Source organism: Trichosurus vulpecula, chromosome 3 (genome assembly GCF_011100635.1).
Source record: "Trichosurus vulpecula isolate mTriVul1 chromosome 3, mTriVul1.pri, whole genome shotgun sequence".
In the NCBI taxonomy this organism is placed as follows: domain Eukaryota; kingdom Metazoa; phylum Chordata; class Mammalia; order Diprotodontia; family Phalangeridae; genus Trichosurus; species Trichosurus vulpecula.
Window position 1 is genome coordinate 363271760 of NC_050575.1, and position 22321 is coordinate 363294080.

Below are 22321 nucleotides of genomic sequence, written 5' to 3' on the forward strand. Positions count from 1 at the left end.
TTTCTCACTTGGGAATTTGAAAAACAAGTGAGACTTTATTTGAAGTCAAATTATTTCAACAACAATGTTGTGTGGGAAAATGATGTAATGCTTGTGCAACTGGGAACTGAGCCAACCATTTTTGAGAGCAATCTGGAATTATTCCCAAAGAGTTATAAAACTGTATATGCCCTTTGTCCCAGAAATACCACTATTACTTCTGTTTCCCAAGGTGATCAGGGAGAAAGGAAAGGAACATATATGTTCTAAAATATTTATAGTGGCTCTCTTTGTGGTGGCAAAGAACTCGAAATTGAGGGTATACCCATCAGTTGGGGCATGGCTAAACAAGTTGTGGTATGTGATTGTGATGGGATACTAGTGTGCTGTAGGAAATGATGAGTAGGTTGTCTTTAGAAAAATATGGAAGGACTTGCAAGAAATAATGAAGAGTGAAAGCATAACCGAAAGAATGTAATATCTGGTAATAGTAATATTGTTTGAAAAATAACTGTGAATAACCAAGTTATTTTGAGTATGACTCAAATTATTACTCAATATATACTCAAATCAAATAGAAAGGAACTATGAAAGAAGATACTATTCACTCCCAGAGAAAGAAGTATTCACAGCAGGACATTACACATATTTCTATGTCTCTCTGTCTCTGTCCATCCATGTCAAATAGTGGCCTTCTATAGTTCAGGGTGAGGAGGGAGAGAGGGAAACAGTTTTGAACTTAAAATTTAACAGTAAATAAATAAAATTAAATAATAAAGAATAGTGGTGTGCGTATATGTATGAAGAGAGAACATGGATGGAATTAGGTATTCCAGGCCCTCCAAGTGTTACCCAGGTGACTCTGCTGCCTCCACTTTTTACTGTAATCAAAAGGCATAAATATTGAAGGTGGGCAGAAGAAATGAGTCTTTTTACTACTAGCACCAAAATGATTTACAAATTTCCTTCTTATCTTATACTGAATCAATGATAATCATTGTCCTTATAGTCATCCCCACTATCCTATTTGTACCTCATAATGTCAGAAGAAATATTTAAGCACAGAGACACTGAGAAGAAGAAGCTAGAAGTTCTAGATCAAGCTGAAAGAATATCAATGCATTTATGGCAGTTCCCTCCCAGATATATGAATTCACATTGAGTACTTTTAATGTTAGCCATGCAGTGCCCTTTCCTCCTGTTTTATGATATTACCTTCTGATGGTTTATTTTTACTTTAAAAACTTTTAAGAAAAATGACCCCCATATTTCACCTGCAGGCTCAGTATTTATTCAGTTTGTCTCCTTGTAAAAATAGAGACAATTCTATGCACAGTCATTCCCCAAGAGAACTTACATCTTCTCCCCTGTTGGAAACTTGTCAAGCAGAAGCAGAAGGAGAGAAGGGAAAAATTTACCACATCCTCTCAGTAGCCCCATTAAAATCCTATAGCCTTGAATATCAGTTTGAGAGCTCAATTCCTGAATGGGGTGAATCATTCAGTAGAATAATTAGCTTACTCTTTAAAGGAATGATGAAAGTTGTTTTTAGAGCTGTCTTTGAACCTTGCATTGATGAGAAGAACCAAGTCTATCAAAATTAGTCCTTACAGTTACTGTGTGTCTGTAATCGTGTATAAACATCTCCTGGTTCTGCTCCCCTCACTCAGCATCAGTGCATATAAATCTTTCCAGGTTATAATGAAGTGTGTCTGCTCCTTATTTCTTATAGCACAGTAGTATTCCATTACATTTATATACCAAAAAACTCATGACTTTAAAAGCTATGCGCATCCAGAGAAAGAATTATGGAGTCTGAATGCAGATTGAGGCAAACTGTTTGCTCTCTTTTTTTCCTTCTTTTTTTGGTTTCATTTCTTTTTTCTCATGATTCATTCCTTTCGTTATAATTCTTCTTTACAACTGGACTATTATGTAAATAAGCTCAATATGAAGGTGTATGTAGAACCTATATTGGATTTCATGCTGTCTTTGGGGCGAAGGGGGTGGAGAGGGAGGGAGAGAAAATTTGGAACTCAGAAACTTGTGGAACTGAGTGTTGTAAACTAAAAATAACAATTTTAGTGATATTCTCTTTTTAAACATCATTATAACTTCTCAATTAGTACTCCTATCCAGAAGACACTCCTTTATCAATTACTGAAACTTAAATACACAATAATAAAAGAAAAAGAAACATATTGTAAACTTAAATACAAAATAAGAAATGGAAAAAACCATGTCATGTGCACAGCAAAACATAAGAGAGGATTCAAAATATATAGCAATAAATTTCCATTTTAATAAAATAAATTAATAAAATAAATGCAATAAAATTTAAGTATGAAAAAAAGTTCTCTTTGGCACCATGGACAGGGCCTGGTGATTCAAACTCAGTCACACAAAGAGTGGAGGTAGTATGCTTCCTCCCTCTCTGCCCTGCATCCATAATAATATGGCAAGGAATAGAGGCAAGGACAAAACTGCTTTACTTGTATTGTCTAAGGATAGGGGACATCTACACCATCTGCCAGGCTTAAATCTTGTAAAAATTTGTCAGAGACCATTATTCCACAACACGTACTTCACTAGTCTAGTCTATGATGTTCCCGCTCCACTGTCTTTCCCACTGCAAGTGAAAGATTACTAGATTTGCTTCTAAATCCTGGTAGAACACAGGATTAGAAATATTCTGCTGCATACTACCTGTGTGAACTTGGACAAACCATTTAACCATTATGGACCCCAGTCTTCCTATTTGTAAAGTTAAAGAGTATGATTAGATGACCTCTAAGGTCCTTCTAAGACCTATGAGCTTACTCCTACCCAGGAACTCTTCCTTCTGAGCCCAAAGTGGATGTGGAGTAAAGTTTTATGAAACAATGCTTTACAGGTAACTTTCTGAGTGACACAAGTGATCTAACCTGGCTTGTTTGGTTTGAATGACTCTGATCTGAGCTCCTTGTCAAAATAATTTCTAGTCATACCTTTATCATGTAAAATTGGTGACCACAATGTTAGTGAAAATAAAATGCAGTACTCTTGGAGCTTTAAGGCCAAAAGAGGAGATGAAACATAGACACAGATATCCCATAGTATACCTTAAAAATGCAGGATTGAGTAAGATAAAGACCTTCAAAGTACTAGGTGAAGTTCATTTCTGACAGCATGGATCACGGGGAAGATTTGATGGAGGAGGTGGCATTTGAGGTGGGCCTCTAAGGATGGGTAATCTGCCAATAGGCAGTTAAGAGACTGTAGCTTCTGAATCAATAGACAGATTTCACATCGGGATTCTTTCTCTGTTTTTATAGCTTTCCATCTACCCCAGAAGTAGGTGGTGGCCTGGGTGAAGATCCAGCAAAGGAGATCAGATGTAAATGATTAGACAGGTAGGAGAAGAATTGGTAGGGAACTGCCTCTTAGAAACCTAGAGAGAAAAGAATATTACATAAAAGAGGGTGATTGACAGTGTCAAAGGCTGCCTTGATGAAGCACATTTCACACGTATATAGATAGGGGGATTATTTCAAATGGGACTCCATACTTATATTATGGAATGACTCCCCAGGATCCAATGCTCATTTTTTTTCTCAAATCCTTGACCTCATAGAGAAATGTCTGGTGTTCCTGACCGTGTCTCTGAAGTATCTCCACTGAGGCATTGGGGCTAATGTATATTGTGCTTTCTGTGAAGAGGTTTCTGGAGTGATTTCAACCTGAAGCACCACATCCTTGACCAAAATTAAAAAGCTAGCTTTTAATTTTCCAAACCTCTCAAAAAGCTTTATGATCAGCTGTCACTGTGTTCTTCCTAAGTGTTATATAAGCAGTATAGAGAACTGATCACAGTATCAACTGAATTTCATCATGAAAAAAAGCCTAGAGTTCTAAATATTTTATATTAAAGTTAAATCACTCTCATTATGCTACCTGTTCTGAATGATAATTTCAAAGCTATTTTTCCCCCTGAGTACCACGTGAGCCCAAATACAAGCATATACTTGATGAAATCTAGAAAGATACAAAGATGTAACATTCTATGAAACTTTTTTTAATCATACAAAATTGATCACTTTTCTGCTTTTATTTCAATTTCTCAAGTTTCAAAAGTGCCACTATCTAAATAGATTGATATTTGAGTGGTTGCTGCATAACTGACACAAAGTATGCTTCTCCCTTCTGTGCGTTCAACTGTTCTGTCTTCTTAATTTTTTCAAAAACTGAATTCAAGTTAAAACTAGCCACCCAAATTGATCAATGCAGTGGTAGCAGCGTTCAGTTCTGGTGCTACATATTACCCCTTAGCAACCCAGCTGTCAATGTGCTTAAGATCTTCTCTAAATATAAAAGTCTGTGTTAAATACTTGCCAAAGAAACCTTCCACTTAGGAACCATGTGCTCCCTATTTCCTCACCTTTGAGCAGCTCCTACTCCTTTCCCCCACCAGTGCCTAGGCTATGGTTTTAGTCACACAAGGGGTGGCTCCCAATGGTGCCCACATCAGCACCCTCATTCAATATTTAAAATATATTTTAGTGATATTCTTTTTTTAAACATCATTATAACTTCTCAATTACTACTCCTACCAATAAGACACTCCTTTTTTAATTGCTAAAACTTAAATACACAATAAGAAAAGAAAAAGAAACATATTGTAAACTTAAATACAAAATAAGAAAAGGAAAAAAGTCATGTCATGTGCACAGCAGAACATAAGAGATGATTCAAAATATATAGCAATAAATTTCCATTTTAAGAAAGCCTATAGAACAAATATGATGTATTGTGTTCCTTGTTAATTTTCTTTTGTTCTCTGCTGTGCCTTTTTTACTTTGTTCTTTTACCTTTCCCCCATCCCAGAAGGCTACAATTAAGCACAGATATATTTATGTATAGATATAGATACATTTATATACACATACATGCTTGCATACATACATAAACACACATATACACACATATAGATATATACTTTCCCTAACAAATTGTACTTCTGATCTTAGTTTGAGCATATCTCCTATTTCCTATCCCTCTTAACTCTTCTACTTTACTCCTACCTGCTACTTTGTCCTCCTATTACTTAACCTACCCCTTGCAAGGATCCTTCCCTTGTCCTCCCATTCCCATTAATCTAAATACCCTTCTATACCCCGTTTAACCTATTCTCTCACCCTCCACTCTAGAGGTCCTTCACTTATCCTCTCCTCCTCCCTATAGCCTTAATGTTTTATTTTTTTGAATTTAGAAGACTTTTATACTCTTCTAGATATACATGTATTGTTCTCCCTTGGACCCATTCCCAATGAAAGTAGGTTTCAAGAAGAGCCCTGCTCTCTCATCTATTACCTCTGTGTTAGTTCTTCCTCTTGCACCTCATTTGCATAAAATATTTACTCTTTTTAGCTGTTCCTAAGTGGTTTTACTTTTTAAAGTCATATCATACTCAGGTCTATCCCTGTCTTTCTTATGAACTGCCCAATTATTAATAACAATCTTAGAATATGTTTCATAATGTACATACATAGAAAGTAAACAGTCTGCAGACCCTCCCTTTTTTGCAAATAATTATATTCAAGCAAAACAAATGAACATGCTAGTCATGTAAATAAATGTAGCCCTCATTGCACTGCTGGGAGTTTGGAAATATGCTTCACCCTTAGTCCTCTGCATGATGGAGCACAACATTGATCAGAGTTCTGAAGTTTTTCAATATTTTTTTCTTGATGTTATTGTGATCATTATATAAATTGTTCTCTTGGCTCTGTTTACTTTTCTTTACAGGTCTTGAAAGCAAGGATCACCTGAATGAGAAAGCTCTCTTGTTGAGAAGAAGTCTCAGGGCATTCTGCATGTCCTGGTTCCTCAGACTCTATATGAAGGGGTTGAGCATGGGGGTCACTATGGTATAGAAGATGGCTCGCTAACATGTCCAAATTGTCCAGATGGATGGAGGAGGGGAGAAAATACACTCCCATAATGGTCCAATAGAAGATGGACACACTACAGAGGTTGGAACCACAGGTGGAAAAGTCTTTATACTTGCCTCCAGTGGATGGGATCCTCATAATGTCCAAAATAATGTGAATGTAGGACACTATGATTAGAGCAAATGGGGCACCAACCAAAAATCCTCTCACAATTACAATCTCCAGGTCATTAATGTCAGCATCAGAGCAGGAGATCTTGAGTGGGGCTGAAAGGTCACAGAAGCATGGGATTGTATTCTCTGCACAAAAAGACAAGTGGTTTACTAGAAGGGTATGTAACAACAAACAGTTGTTAGTGCTCATCTAGGTGTGTTGGCAATTTCATCTTGCCCACCTGGCACACGATATTGCCTCAATACGATACTGCCTTTTAGAAGGTTCGGGCAAAGTGATTGGATCCATCTTGATTTTCCCCCACTAAGACTGCATTAATGCCCATTTTCCTCACAGCAAATTTGTATTTCCCTTCGGGTAAATTTAATGTCATACCCTTCAATATGTCTATTCCAATGATATATTTGGGAATAGGCATAATAACCACACTATATTCTTTCTTGGGCAACTGTCCAATTTTCATCATTAATTTAACTTGCCTGGCTGATATTTCAGTCCCTCCTAGTCCTGTAATGGTAATAGGAGTTCCATGGCTGAACTTGTCTGGATTTCCATAAATAAGGGTGGCCTCGGCCCCAGTATCTATTAATGCCTCAGTTACCATACTTGACCCATTTTTCCAATATATGGTCAAGTTAATGTGAGGTCTGCAATCCAGCCTGTGTATTTCCTTAATTTGGACTGGGGCTTGGCCTGTTCCCTAGTATTCCCTTTCATGTGATTCACTTGGGTTTGAAGGTTCAACATCTGTAGCATTTGCAGGAGCAGTTCTTATTTCCCTATCTCTCCTGTTATCAAGTCCTTTATCTCTATACATTCTGTATAATTCATTGGTTGGATTGCCATCTATCATTTCAAAACCTACCCCTGCTCTCAATAGAGCAGTAAACATTTCTTTCCTTGTTACTCTCCTTTGGCGCCAAGCTTGCTGGTTATTCACCCTTCTCTCTCGAGGAGATCTATCCCTTCCCCAGTCACCTAAGTCATATAACTGTAAAATCTTATTTATCACTGTTGTAAGATGGCTCCCTACTTCTCCAAGTAATAAATTCAAAATTAGTTGTTTAGAAGCAGGGGGAGCTGTCCTAATTATTAAATTCCTATGAGGCAGTCCCATTGGATCATTGTAATATTTGTCTGCAGTTCCTATCATAATGGCAGTCTTCATCACCTCCTCCTTTAGTCTCATGATACAATCTCTAAGTGAATAGCAGGGTCTGTGCTCAGTGGGCCACATAGAATCAGTAGCATATCTCTTATTGCATCCCACAGCGGCTAACGCCAACAGAGGAGTCCTGCTATCACCATCTCCTTGCTGATGATGTTCCCTAAAAGCTTGTTGAACTAGAGGATCATGGCTGATACCTATGAATCTCATACAGTCTGTCCTATCTACTGATATTCCACTGGCCCCTTGATCACTGAGTCTTACCATCCAAGATATTAATGGTTCTCCTATTCTTTGGCTGAATCTACTCAAAATATCTGTGGCCTCTTGCGGTGAGAAATCTTCCTGAATTTCCCTTGTAACTGAATCTTCACCTCGGGTTTCTGTCTTCCTCCTTTGTATGGGTCGAGCCCTTGTCTGATCATTTAACCATCTCCTATTCTCTGTGTGAGGGACATCCTGAACCCCAGTAGTGTTTTGTGCCTCAGCCCCTAACGTTGTCTCATTTTCCCCCCACTCACTTCCTCTGCCACCATGGCTAGGACGAAACAGGCAGTCAGGCTCTTTCTGGGCTGGGTTGGAATGCACTCTTGGCTTATTTGGTCTCCTGTTGCTCCTAGCCACATAAATAGAAAAGTTCTCATTTGAGTCAGTTTGGTCTCCTGCTATCTGAGATTCCCTTTCTTGCTGTGGGGTAGGAGTGCCCCCATGTCTTTCACTTAATCTCAATCTTTCATATACTAGCCGGTAGGCTGATAACACTATCCAGCTTTGCCTAGATAGTGATGCCCCTGACTGAATCCCAACTTCTTGTAAACACTTTTCCAAATCCCTAGGATCTCCTCTCCATAGCCCTGGTTCCCAGTTTTCACAGGGTCCAGCTTTTTTAGCCAATTCTTTTGCTAGGGAGGAATAAAATGGATCCTCCCATCCTGGGATATTCATCTCTTCCTCTGAAATTGTTCTGCTTCTAAATAGAGATCTTATACCTAGCGATCCCATCCTCGTCGCCAAATGCATTAGGAGGGCAGAGTTTATAATCTCAAAGAGGATCATATACATGTCTGAAAGGTTCGGAACCGCCGGATATAAGAAACTCTCAAAGCAGAAGGCAGAAGAATCAAAACATATATTTAGGCTCCACAGTAACCAACCCATGAATCAGCAACCCCATTTTGATATATTGATCAAAAGCTTCCAGGCCCAATAAGTATGCCTTGAAAGAGTAACCAGGAGGCTACAGAGAAGCATGATTGCATAAAGCAAAATCATGCTTCCCCCTCTATGGTAAAAAGATTACCCACTGGCCTGAAGTCCTTGTTCAGCTTCCTCCCGTGGGTCAGCTCTGCCACTGGCAGCTCCTGCTTCGGCTGTGGCTGTGGCTGTGGCTGTGGCAGCCTCTGGCTCCAACGGGAGCTGCTTTTAACCATCCGGCTTCTGCGGGGGTGTAAGGTACGCCGGGGAAAGCACAGGTTCTTTCAATCTGCTTAAGCAAGGTGAAGGGGTTGACCAGGAAAGCACAGGTTCTTTCCATCAGCTTAAGCAAGGTGAAGGGGTTGACTGGGAAAGCACAGGTTCTTTCCATCAGCTTAAGCAAGGGAAGCAAGGTGAAGGGGCCAACAAGCTTACTCCAGTCCAACATACAAACAGCATTCAGTTCAGGGGAAAAAGCCAAACTAGTCAAGGGCACTTGTTGACTAAGTGCTAAGGAGCCCATTTTTGGTTGCCAACACACTAGGATGCAGACACAAGTAGGATGCAGACTCTGGGGCTCATTACCATTGAGTAATGGAGTGGGAGGAAGATGGCTATGTATCAGTCATATGCCATCACACCTAAGAGGAAGTCATCCAGTCCAACAAACGAGGTGAAAAAGTACTTTTGAGTCAGGCACTTCATGTAGGAAATGGTGTGATCCTGGGTGTAAATGTTCACTAACATCTTGGGGACTGTGGTAGAGATAAAACAGATGTCAGTGAAAGAGAGGTTGATGAGGAGAAAGTACAGGGGGCTATGGAGGTGAATGTTGGAACATATAGCTAGGATGATAAATAGATTCCCCGATACTGTGATCAAGTACGTCCCCAGGAACAGTAGAAACAGGAGTTGTTGGTGCTCTGGCCACTCAGAGAGCCCCATTAGGAGGAACTCTGATATGCTGGTAAGGTTCCCTCTGATCATCCTTGTAATAAAAATCATGAAAGAATAGAATGTCAGAGTTAGGAGGAACCTTGTTTAACATGAAATCCAATCACTTCTTTTTTTACAGATGAGGAAACTGAGGATAATAACAGGGAAGTGGTTTGCTCAAAGTTAACATAGCTAATGGTAGAGAAAAGCCCTGAAATTAGCTCTTCAGAATCACAGCCCAGATCTCTTTTAACTATATTTCTCTTTGTGGCAATATAAAAAGTTAAATAAGAACTTGAATCCATCAAGAATCTATAAAAGGAACTAGGTTTGGAGTTAGGAAAATTCATCTTTATGAGTTCAAATCTGGCCCCAGACACTTTCTAACTATGTGACTCTGGGCAAGTCATTTAATATTGTTTGCCTCAGTTCCTCATCTGTAAAATGAGGTGGAGAAGGAAATGGCAAACCACTCTAGTCTTTTTGCCGAGAAAAGTCCCAAATGGGGTCATGGAGAGTTGGGTATGACTCAAATGACTGAACAACGATAAAGAAGTAGTCATTCTTGAACCTCTTGATTTTTGCTGATCTGCTCAGCCTACAAGACACTTTCATTTCATGTTTTGCCTCTTATGTTCTCTCCATTTGCTCCAAGCTACCCTTCTTGACTTATCTCCCATAACTCCCCTTCACAAAATCTTAACTCCAGTGAATGCCCACCCATTGAACAGTTACTATAATTTTCAGCCTCTGAGCTTTAAATATATTTATAATCCTTTCCTGGTAATCTTTCGCAATATAACTGGTTTCTTTAGTAATATTGTATATTTCACTTAAAAATATTATCTGAAAATAGCTTCCCCAGGCTGCTAAAAGGATCCATGACACACAAAAGTTTGAGCTCCTGGATTCAATTATTTCTCAGTTGTAATTCTTATGAATCCATCATTGCTAGCTAGGAGTGAAGATGGATAACTTTATCTCTCATTTACCTCTTCACACCACACGCTCTACTTCAAACAGATGCACCACTAGCTGTTCATTGAATACCATCTAATCTTTCTGATACTTGGCCCATGCTCTTACCTATGCCTAGAGTATAGAAGATTTCTCCTATCTCCTGTCCTTCTGCATTTCTCTCTGTTGAAATCCAAGTCAACCTTTGAGGCCTGGCTGAAATACCATCACTCCCAGAAAGCCTGCCTTAATTCTTTACCAGGGTTCCATGAATTTAAAAAAATGATGGCTGTATTCCAATGTAACTGGCTTCCTTTGTAATGGCCTCTATTTTATTTTGTGTGTTAAAAGAGAAGGGGTCCATAGGCTTCACCAGTTTGCCAATGGGGTCCATGATACAAGAAAATTTAAGAATCCCTGCCCTACACAAAAACACTACCTCTCCCTCCTTAGCATTTGTCACATTCTGTCTTATGTTATTGTTACTGGTGTCCATATTTTATTGGCTGTAGGGGCTGTTAACTTCTTTGAGAGTAAGGAAGAATTAAGGAACAAGGAATACACCTTGTAGGGTCTAGAATGAAGCACTAACTGGACAATTAATAAATGTTTTTGAATGCATGGAAAGGGTAAACTGACAACACATGTGGAAACAATTTGATTCAATAATATAATTGACTTGTCCAGACATTCTTTACCAAGTGCTTAATATGGCCATTTTATCCAGCTTGTCATCTGAGCTAACATTACTGTTGTTCCAACCATGGGTCTCTATTTCATATGCAGGTTTTTTAAATCCTTGCCACATCCCAGGGAGTTTGAGATATGATCAGCTGAGAGATGCTTGCCCACAGTAATCTCAAATCGGGATGAAAGAAAAGGAAAGACTTGGACATTTCTATGTCTGTGTCATTTTAGGTTTATGTCTGTCTCTGTGTATACCTGTTGCTGTCTTTTTGCATTTCTGTGTCCTTAAATTTGTCTTTGTCCTTGTGTGTGCCTTGAGTTACCTCAGAATATCTGAGTGTGTCTCTATCTGCATCTGAGGGAGATTTTCCTATCCCCACTCCCTAGTGTCTTACCTGGTCAGTATGTTCTGATCTCATAAATTTAACAAACTACCTGGTTCTGTTGCCTTCTTTTCTCTCTTCCACAGTGGATAATTCACAGTGAAGAGATGATTGAGAATCCAGGGACCATCTCCACCAGAAGTGATGAAAATACATAGGGATTGGCTATGGGAGTCCTGGATATGATGTGTGTCATAGATGCTTGAGTTCTTCATGGAGCAGAGGAGATGGAGTCATTAATTTTGGCCATAGGCAGGATTGGATTGACCACTTCTGCAAATACATCTCTCTTTTGGATAGGGGAACTGGCTGGAGAAGGAAGTAATACCTTTTAATTCCCAGTGAGACTCAGAGATAGAAGGCGTCTAGGGGGCCTCATGAATGAAGTACAAGGATATCTTATAGTTGAGTCTAGGATCAGAAAGTTTCAGGGGAGCCAGTTGTTCTTAACCTGTATGTCTCTCTAGGAAGCATCTCTTCCCTTCCTCCTTTCTGCCCATTAGATATTGCGGTTTTCCTTGTTACCTCTGGATAGATTTTAGGTAAAGACAGAATGGAGCTTTGTGTGAGAGAAGTCTAGTACATAAGATTTCCTCATTCTGTTCTCATGTCATGGGAAGTTTCTTGGCTGCTTGCATGAACTGTGTCCTCTGTGCTTCCATCCCCTTGACACAACCAAGAGAGCATGAGTCTCTGTGCAGGCAGGCCCTGGGGAACACATACAATCTAAGGCCATTTGTTCTAGATTAGGAGGAAGAAGAAGTGTTCATGGAGGGAAATTGAATCAACTATCAATCATCTTGGGGAAATAAATCTATATGTCTTGGCTAGGGAACCCAGGCATCTTGGTTATTCAGTCCTGGTCTCATGGCTCTAGGGCTGTCAGTAGTGCAGAAAAGTGAAGCTTTTGCACTATGTTTACATTTCTTTGATGTATTTATCAACATATTCTCCTTCACCTCCCCACTTCCTCTTCACAAAAGCAATAATTTAAAAAAAACCAGATCTGTGACTTTATTGGTTTAGGGAAAGTCGGGTGGGGTATAGATATACAATGATATTGTTCAGCAAATGGTGGTGTACAAAACAACAAAAATGATAGTTTTAAAAATCCCTAACCTGTGATTTCATTCATGTTAATAAATCCTGGGAGGACCTAGCTGTTGCAGTGGATAGTGTAGTGGCTCTGGAGTCAGGAGGACCTGAGTTCAAATCTAACCTCAGATGCTTACTAGCTGCATGACCCTATTCAAGTCATTTGACCCTGAGTGCCTCAAAAAAAATTCTCATGCTTACTAAAGCAAATGGGCAGGTATTTTGCAACCAGTAGTCTTAGACAGTTGTTGGAAACATGAAAAGTTAAATAAATTTCCCAGGATTGCACAGCGAAAATATGTCAGTTGGCAGGTTTGAATAGGATAACCAAGGGAACTAGAGGCTCCCGTCTGCCCAAAGAGAATCATATAGGCATGAACAATCAGCAAGTAACAGTGAGATGGTGACCTAGAAGATCATAAATGTTGGGGAATTGGGGTAGAGAGACTTGGCTATTTAGAAAATTTTGGCATTGGAGCACTGGAAGATTGACCTTTGGTACAGAGGAAACGGGCATCCAGAATGGATTAGGTAGTTCTCAAGTATGCATCAGATCGCACTTAATAGCTTCGTGAAATGAGACTGAAGGATTTAAAAAAAACCTGGAAAGACTTCCATTCACTTATGCTGAGTGAAGTGAGCAGAACCCAGAGAACATTTTACACAGTAATAACAGCATTGTGAAATGACCAACTTTGATAGACTTTGCTCTTCTCAACGATCACAATGATCTAAGGAAATTCCAAAAGATTCATTGTGGAAAATGCTATCCACATCCAGAGAAAGAACTATGGAGTCTGAATGCTGATCAACGCATACTATTTTCTATCTTTTTCTTTCTTGTGGTTTTCCCCTTTTGTTCTGATTCTTTTTTAACACCATGACTATTGTGGAAACACGTTCAATATGATTGTACATGTGTAGCTTATATTACATTGCTTGCCATCTTGGGTAGAGGGGAGGAGAGGAAAGGAAGGAGAAAAAATTTTGGAACTCCAAATCTCATAAAAGTGAATTTTGAAAACAATCTTCAAATATAATTAGAAGAAATAAAATACTATTAAGTGGGAAGAAACAAGGAAACCCCCCAAAGTTTGTTGTATGATACAGAGACTGATGATTGTCTGTTCTTCTGCTGATGTGTTTGACTGGATCCTCACAGGGTATCCTTTCTGGATGGGTATCTCAGCTGAGCTTTGCCTTCATAGAATTCATCTAGTCTCAGCTGAATGGGTCTGTCTGCTGCTGGGCTGGTTCAAGGAAGTCATTTGGCTGTTACATTGACTCCTTACCAGGCTTGGTTACTTCTGGACTGGGCTAGGTAGACCACTCTGACGTTAGGGAGCTGCTGCCCAGCAGGGTTGGGCAAGCCACTCTCCTATAGGGAGCAGCTACTGGAATGGGCTAGGCAGGTTGCTGTGTCACTAGGCTCTTCTCAGCGAGTGATGTTTCTATTGTGCAGGCTGATATATTGGAGTCCTTGGGCTCATTCTTTGACGTGCAGCTACAGTCTTTTACCACCTTCAGCCACTGGTCTGGAGGGCTGGTATTACACTACCTTCAGGTTTAGTACTCTTTTCAGCTAGTGATTTGGTACTCTTTCAGACACGGCAATAACTTTTAATGTGGTTCTAGCAGAAGCTTCTTTTCTCTCACTCTTTTAGACCCTCAGCTCTGAGGTTTCCCACTTCATGCAGGAGAGTTCTAGTCTCTGTCATTTGATAATCCTTCTTTCAATAAGGCACTCAACTTGGCTTATGGTGATAAGTTTCAATTCAGTTATATTTTCTAGACATTGGACATAAAAAAGAAAGGGATTTGGCGTCTTATTCAGATGACTAGCTAAGGACAAAAAGTTTGAGTGCAGTCTGATTCTTTGTTGATCTCTTCATATGATGAAACCTCAGACCCTTCCTGAAGTGTGTAATATTTATTCTGAATCTTAAACCTTCCCCATTTACATTGCAAGGCCTCTCCCTTTTTACCCTCCTGGCCTTTCAGCCCTGGTGAAGCCTCAATGGGAAAGACTACTACATAGCTAAAACATTGCTGTCCATGATGCCTGCAATCTGAACAAAGAAGACCAGGGTCATGCAGGCTCTATGGGTAATAGCCTGATATCCTGTCATTAGGGCATGGAGGCCTCTGGGCAGTATGGTAGAGGTGAGGCACAGGTCTTCTAGGGACAGATAGACCAGGAGAATGCACAAAGGCATGTGAAGTTGTGGATCTCAAATAGTACATTCCATAACAGAACTCCATCTTCTCCTCCAGCCTATCTCTGACATTTCTGCCTTCCAACTTCCCTGGCTTCCTTCAAGTCTCAGCTAAAATCTCACCTTCTATAGGAAACCTTTTCTTATCTCTCCAAATTCTGCTGCCTTCCCTCAGTTTATTATTTCTAAGTTAACCTGTATATAGCTTGTTTGTACATGGTAGTTTTAATGTTATGTCTCCCATTAAATTGTGAACTCCTTGAGAGAAGGGACCATCTTTTATTTTTCTTTGTATCCTCAACACTTAGCAGAGGACCAGGAAAATGGTAGGCACTTAATAAATGCTTACTGATTGACTGACTGACATCATTTGAGGGCATCACCATCACTTTACTTACTCAGGTTTGCATACTTGGTGTCATCCTTTCTTCTTTACTCTACCCTACCCTCTCTATGTCCAATTAGTTACCAAGCATTACCTATTTTACTTCCATTATATCTCTAATATCCATTGCCATTTCCCTACTCCCATTGCTACCACTCCAAATTGATCTGGAATATTTCAGTAACCTTCTAAAAGTTCTTCTTACCTCAAGTCTCTCATGTCTCCAATCTATTTTCCCAAACAACTTTCAAAGATATATTTCTAAAGCATAGCTTTGACCATGGCACTCCTTCATTTAAAAACTTCTAGTGGTTGAACTGTTTTGTTTACATTCCTACATGGAAAGATGATGTGTATGATTCATGAGACCTCAGTATTAGGGTAGCTGAAGGGAATATGCATGTATGTATATATGTTTATGTATATATATATATAAATGAATGTGTATGTATGTATATATCTACGTGTATATATATATATATACATATATATATATGTAGAGAGAGAGAGAGAGAGAGAGAGAGAGAGAGAGAGAGAGAGAGAGAGATTGAGCGGACACAGGGTGGGTTGAGGATGAAGGGAAGATATCTAAAAGAAGTGGAATCAAATTAAGGGATGAGAGAGGAACGTATTGAGAGAGGGAGATAGGGAGAGACAGAATAGGGTGGATTGTCTGGCATAAGGGTGGCAAGAGGAAGCAGTTCTGTGGGAGGAGGGGAGAGGGGGAGGTGAGGGGGAATGAATGAATCTTGCTTTCCTCAGATTGGGCCTGAGGAGAGAGTGCCATACATACCCAGTTGGGTGTCTTACCCCACAGGAAAGAAGAGAGAAGAAGATAAAAAAGGGGGGGATGATGGAGGGGAAGGCAGATGGGGGTGGAGGTAATCAAAAACAAACACTTTCAAAAGGGTCAGGGTCAAGGGAGAAAATTCAATAAAGGGGGATGGGTTGGGAAGGAGCAAAATATAGTTAGTCTTTCACAACATGAGTATTGTGGAAGGGTTATACATAATGATACACATGTGGCCTATGTTGAATTGCTTGACTTCTTGGGGAGGGTGGGTAGGAAGGGAGAAGGGGGGAGAATTTGGAACTCAAAGTTTTTAAAACCAGATGTTTAAAAACAAAAAAAAAGTTTTTTTTTTTTTGCATGCAACAAGAAAATAAGATACACAGGCAATGGGGAGTAGAGATTTAGCTTGCCCTACAAGAGGGGAAGGGAAAGGGGGATGGGAGGGAAATGGGGTGACAGAAGGGAGGGCTGACTGGGGAACAGGGCAACCAGAATATATGCCATCTTGGAGTGGGGGGGGAGGGTAGAAATGGGGAGAAAATTTGTAATTCAAACTCTTGTGAAAACCAATGCTGCAAACTAAATATGTTAAATAAATAAATTAAATTAAAAAAAATTAAAAAAAATAAAAACTTCTAGTGGTTTTCTACTCCCTCTATAACAGACATTTGAACACTGTTTCTATAAACAGTTATATATATACATACATATATATCTATACACATATACATATATAATACATACATACATATTTGATATTTTTTCCTCCAACACAGTTTCCTTTGTAATCCTATGTATTTTATGTTTTTATTAACATTATTCTGAAAAGGGATCCACAGATTTCATCAGAATGCCAAGCAGCTCATCATACACTAAAAGGTTTATAGCCCTTATTCTAGGACAAATTTAATTGTTTGGTATTAAAAGTCCACTGTAATCAGGCTTCTGCCTGTTTTTCCACAATGGGCATACTGCCCATTAGTCTTTTGCAAACCTTGCAAACAAACCAGCCTACTTTCTGTTTCCCATACATGTCATTCCATCTTCCATCTTTATGCTTTTGTACGAGTTGTCCTCCATGCTTTTGCATCACTGCTTTTACTAAGTAGTAAGATCATATATAATAATTCACTTGCAGGGTGAAGAGCATAAGTTTTGTAAAAGATTATCTTCTAACCTTGGAATGACTTTATGTAAAGCTCAGCTCAGATGCCATATTTTACTTGATATCTTTCCTGAATCTACCAGCTTCTAATGCCCACTGAAACTAATTTGTATTTACTTTGTATATATTTTATATTTATTTATATATGTATATCTTGTTACACAGGAGCTGATATAAAATAAGTGCTTAATAAACACTTTGCTTGATACTAAATGTTTGTTGAACAAAATCGAGTTCTATGAGTCTAAGACATTTGCAAGATTGCTTTTGTATGAATCAGTCTCTGTAGAGCTAGCTTCATGTCCTGATTTCTCAGGGTATAGATAAAGGGGTTAAGCATGGGGATAACAACAGTAAAGATAACTGAGGCTACTGTGTCCACAGCTGAGTATGAGGATGAGGGGCGCAGATAGAGCCCCATTACATCCCCATAGAAGAGGGAAACCACAGTGAGGTGGGAACCACATGTGGACAGGGCTTTTTGTATTCCTTGGGTGGATGGGAACTTCATCACATTGGAGAATATGAAGACATAAGAGATCACAATGCATGTGAATGGGGTAATAAACATCACTCCACTCACAGTGAACACCATCAAATCACTGATGAAGGTGTTTGAACAGGAGAGCTTTCGAAGTGGGTAGGGATCACAGAAGAAGTGGGGAATGGTGTTGTCAGCACAGAAAGACAATTCAGCTGTTAGCAGGGTGTGTAAGAGTGCATGCAGATTAGTGATGACCCAGGATATGGCCACCAGAAGGATGCAAAGGCCAGGGCGCATCACTGTGGTGTAGTGAAGTGGGCGGCAAATGGCCATGTACCGGTCATAAGCCATTACCACCAGAAGAAACCCATCCATGTTTCCAAAAGTCATAAAGAAATACATTTGGGTCATGCACTCCACATAAGAGATAGATTTGCTTCTTATTATGTGGTTTACCAACATCTTGGGGACTGTAACTGATGAAAAGCAGAGGTCAACAAAAGAGAGGTTGGCCAGGAAGAAGTACATGGGTGAGTGGAGTCGGGTGTCCAAACCAATGGCCAGCATGATGAGCAGGTTCCCAATCACGGTGATAAGATATACACACAAGAATAGCCAGAAGAGAATTTGCTGCTGTTCTGCCTTACTGGAAAGCCCCAGGAGAAGGAATTCAGAGATAATGGTTTGGTTTTCTCTGTCCATATCTGCCAGAGGAAAAATATAGCTCAATCAACAAAAGATAATAGAGTTTTAATAGTTACTCTCATTTTGTATTTAGGAACTAGTTGTCTTGCATTCCCTCAAATCCAAGATGTTTCTTCATTTGGCACTTTTTTAACGGCAAAATTAGTCTAACATTTTAAACTAATGATGAAATACTCATGTCAGGGAGTTGAGGATTTGGTCATGTATACATTACTGATATAAAGGCAGTAAATAAAGAAATAATGTAAGCTGTCCTGCATGAAGAAACAAATGAGCTCACTTAGCAGTTGGTGTTGTGAACAGACTTTACAATGTTCATAAAGGACATATATCTGTGACACTCTTGTGATGAGTTGAACATATAAATTTGTGTCCCTCTCACCCTCGTTCACAATTCTACACTCCACCTCCACACTCTTAAGACCTTTTCTTGAAACTTACACTAGCTACTGTTGGTAGTGAGAGGCTGTCTGGAGTCAGGAAGCCCTAGATATATTTAAATCCAATCTCTCAAACATATTAGCCGTGTGACCATAGGTGTTTAACCTTTTAGTATATTCTCTGGTAGTTCTACAAGACTATAAGTGTCATCTGCCAACATTTTTCATTTTATTTTAAATTACATTATATTTGTTTCAATTAACAATTTTTCTTTTTCTTCCATTCTACTAAAACCATTAAAAAAAGAGAAATAAAACTCTTGTAACAAATGTACAATCAAGTAAAACATATTCTTATGTAGTCATGTCCAAAACATACATCTCATTTTGCACCCTGGATCTATCACCATTTTGTCAGGAGTTGCCAACATGCTGATTCACCAGTCCTCTGAAATCATGGTTAGTCAGTGTATGAGAATATAAGTTATAGGAGTGAAAAACCAAGTGAAATCTGTACTGGTAGATAAATTTTCCATTCTGGAAATTTCATGAAATGATGAAATCACAGGCCCAGATTGAAAGAATAGATGATAGACAAACAGATAAGTAGGTAGGTAGACATAGCTAAATATAAACAGATAAACTTTATTGGTGATATTTGCTTCAGTTCCCTGGATCCAATCTATAAGTTAGTGCTTTAGTTGCGATTCAGTTCACAACTATCGATTCTTTACTGCTGCCTTTATAATTTTAACAACATAACTAATAAAGAAGCCAAAAATACCAACTTGATCAATTATTTCACAGAGTCTTTAAAAAGTTAATATATTAAATAAAATTTGATACTTCTTTTTTCAAATTAAGCAATCAATGTGGTAGAAGAATTGTGTGGCATACAGGGAAGGTCATTGTATTTGGAATCTGAAGACTTGGATTTTAGTCTTTAATTTAATAAACATTACTGCTTGTTAACTGCATGACCTGGAGCAAGTCTCTTAGTCTCCATGAACCTTGGTTTGTAACATGTGGGATTCATAATACTTGTATTATCTAGCTAATAGTGTTATTTTGAACAAATCACCTTAAAATTCTTTTTAAACATGAACCTTAGGTTTTTATCAGCTACAACTGTATGATATAGTAAAAAAGCTAGATTTTTGAACTCGGTGACCTAAGTTCAAGTCTTTACTATTTAATATTTTTGTGACCTCAAACAAATCACTCAACTTCTCTGTTCCTCAGTTCCTTCTTTTTCAACTGAAGGAGTTGTACTAGATGACCTCTAGGGTCCCATCCAGTTCTTAAGCTATGATCTAAGATGTAAATCTTAGGATCTTATGATCTTATGACCCAACTTTGGTTTCCCTTCAATACCCTTAGATGTGAGTACTATTTTATAACTCACCAAATCTCCTTATGAGGCTGTTACATTGCTCTGAGACTTCAAGATGGTTTGTACCCAGTTTTATGGTGATTCCACATCAAAGTTTCCTTGCAGATTTTCATAGTTGTGGGCTTTAGGTGATTCGCTTTGAAGATTTCTTTCTGTAACTGTTTTCTTTCCCAGTCTGTCAGTCTTCACAAGATTCAGCTCCTTCAGAATGATACATCTTCCACAATACAGTAGAGAAAAAGGAAAGAGAAACATATGTAGCCTACTTCTCTGTGCAGGACAAAAATGACCTTGATATTTTCCCATCAGAATAAACTCAATTTCCCATGCTGTTCTTAAAATGTAGAGAATTTTAGGGCTACAGATTCATAGAGCATCAGAGCAAGTGGGCCTTTAGAGTTCAAGAGTTCCTTAGGTAGACCAAAGAACACATGGTATAGGAATTCAAAAAAGGAAAAACTCAGTGTAGCTTGGATTGATCAGAGAGAATGGGGACTTTGGCTGGGCCTTGATATGTAGGTAGTATTTGGTTACCAGAGGAGGGGCAAAACAGTTTGGATGGAGGGAAATAGGCTACACCAAGTTTTATAGGTGGAAAAACACAAAATAGTGAGGAAGGGAAAATGAGAATAGCCTAGCTGGAATGGAGGGTGCACATTAGAGGAAAAATGAAGAATATAGCAAAAAAGGTACAGTGGGGTGTGTTGATAAGAATTTCAATTTCCAGGCAGAAAAATCTAGACTTTCTTTAAAATAGAAATGGGAAATTTCTCTGATTTCTGTCTAGCCCTAGAATGAGACATTCCTATTTTATTGTAATGGGCAGATCATTGAATTTGGATCTAGAATACCTGGTTTTGATACCAGCTCTAGCTACCTATATTACCTTAGGCTAGTCAAGCTATTCTCTTTTGGTCTTCAGTTTCTTTAAAAATGAGAGTTTGGGACTAGATGATGTTTAAAGTTCCTCCCAGCTGTGAGTTCCAGGATTCTCTCTCAAGGATCATAGTCTAGCCTAGTTTTTTACCAAATAGTAACTGAACCACTGCCCCAGTCATGATTCTTCTATTCTCTTCTGTAAATTGTGTCTAGTTTTTGGTGCAGGTAAGAGACAGGCCAGGATTGCCTGAGATGTAATTTGTTACTGACTTTGATCTGGACTAGAAAAGGGAGCTGTATGTGTGTGTGTCTGTTAGTAATTTTGCTTATTATCTATCTGTCTGTCTGAACATGAGTTGTGTGTGTATGTGTGTGTTTGAAGGCAATGCTCTGGCTGCTGTTTCCCTAGGCCCTACCTGCATGGTTTGTAAAGACCTCAGGTATTGTCATTTAAAGCGCTGGCTCTGTTACAACTACTTCTTTCCTCCGTATAATGGGAAATTCAAAGCCACCCACAGGTTGACAGCCTAAAGAAATTGTAAATTCTCCCTGGTGTAGATGACATAGGAAGAGAGACACTTGACCCTTGAACAAGATAGGGTGGACCTAGTTCTTCTGTCCCATGGGATTCTACATTGTGCTTGTGGTGGGAACATTACCAATTTGACAAACCTCTGAGATTTCATACCCATAGCACTTCATTAATGATAAAGGAGGAACAATGTCCCTGCTGTATTCATCTTTCCTATGGTTTTCATGTTAATACATGGAACTGACTAGAATTCTAGGTGTAACTTGGCCACTCACTATCACTTTGGCAAGTCTGTCTTAGAGCCTGAGATTTTTTTTTAAATGAGGAGATTGGATTAGATGATCTCCAGGATCCCTTCTTAATTAAGAATTTTATTTCCAGTTTCTTCTATGATTATATGAATCTTGGATTTGGAAGGGACCTTATAGGTCATCTAGCCTGCCTCCCCCTTATCATGACAAGATGTGTAAATTCTGTCAAAAAGATCCCTGACAAGTGGTCAGTCTCTTTTTGGATGTAGTCAGTGACAAGGAACTCACTACTTCACAAAGCAGTGCATTCCATTTTCAAATAGCTCAAATTGTTGGGAACTTCTTTCTGGTATGGTATGGTATGGTTTGAAGCCCCCAACCATCCACATTACTCTCTTCCTGTCAATAATCTTACAGCATGCTTTCCAGAATTAGCACTATATTTCTGATGTGAACTATAGCTTGACCAATGCAGAGTAGGCATCTGAAACTCAACGTGTTCAAAACAGAACTCAATATCTTTGCAGTCAAAACCTTCCACCTTTTGAAGTTCCTCTTGAGCACCATGAAGGGCTTCAAACTCTAAATCACCCTCAAGTTTTCATTCTCTTTAATCCTAGCATGTTGCATAAAGT

The 22321-nt window shown here is 39.0% G+C and overlaps 1 protein-coding gene and 1 pseudogene across 1 annotated transcript; one reads left to right on the forward strand and one right to left on the reverse strand.

The window, feature by feature from the left end:
• The window catches only part of LOC118841651, a 1013973-nt pseudogene that overhangs the window by 254733 nt on the left and 736919 nt on the right, over positions 1-22321 (forward strand).
• LOC118841313 (olfactory receptor 1361-like) lies at positions 17307-18248 on the reverse strand. The gene has a single exon (XM_036748684.1). It carries the CDS (start codon positions 18246-18248, stop codon positions 17307-17309), a length of 942 nt encoding a protein of 313 aa, XP_036604579.1.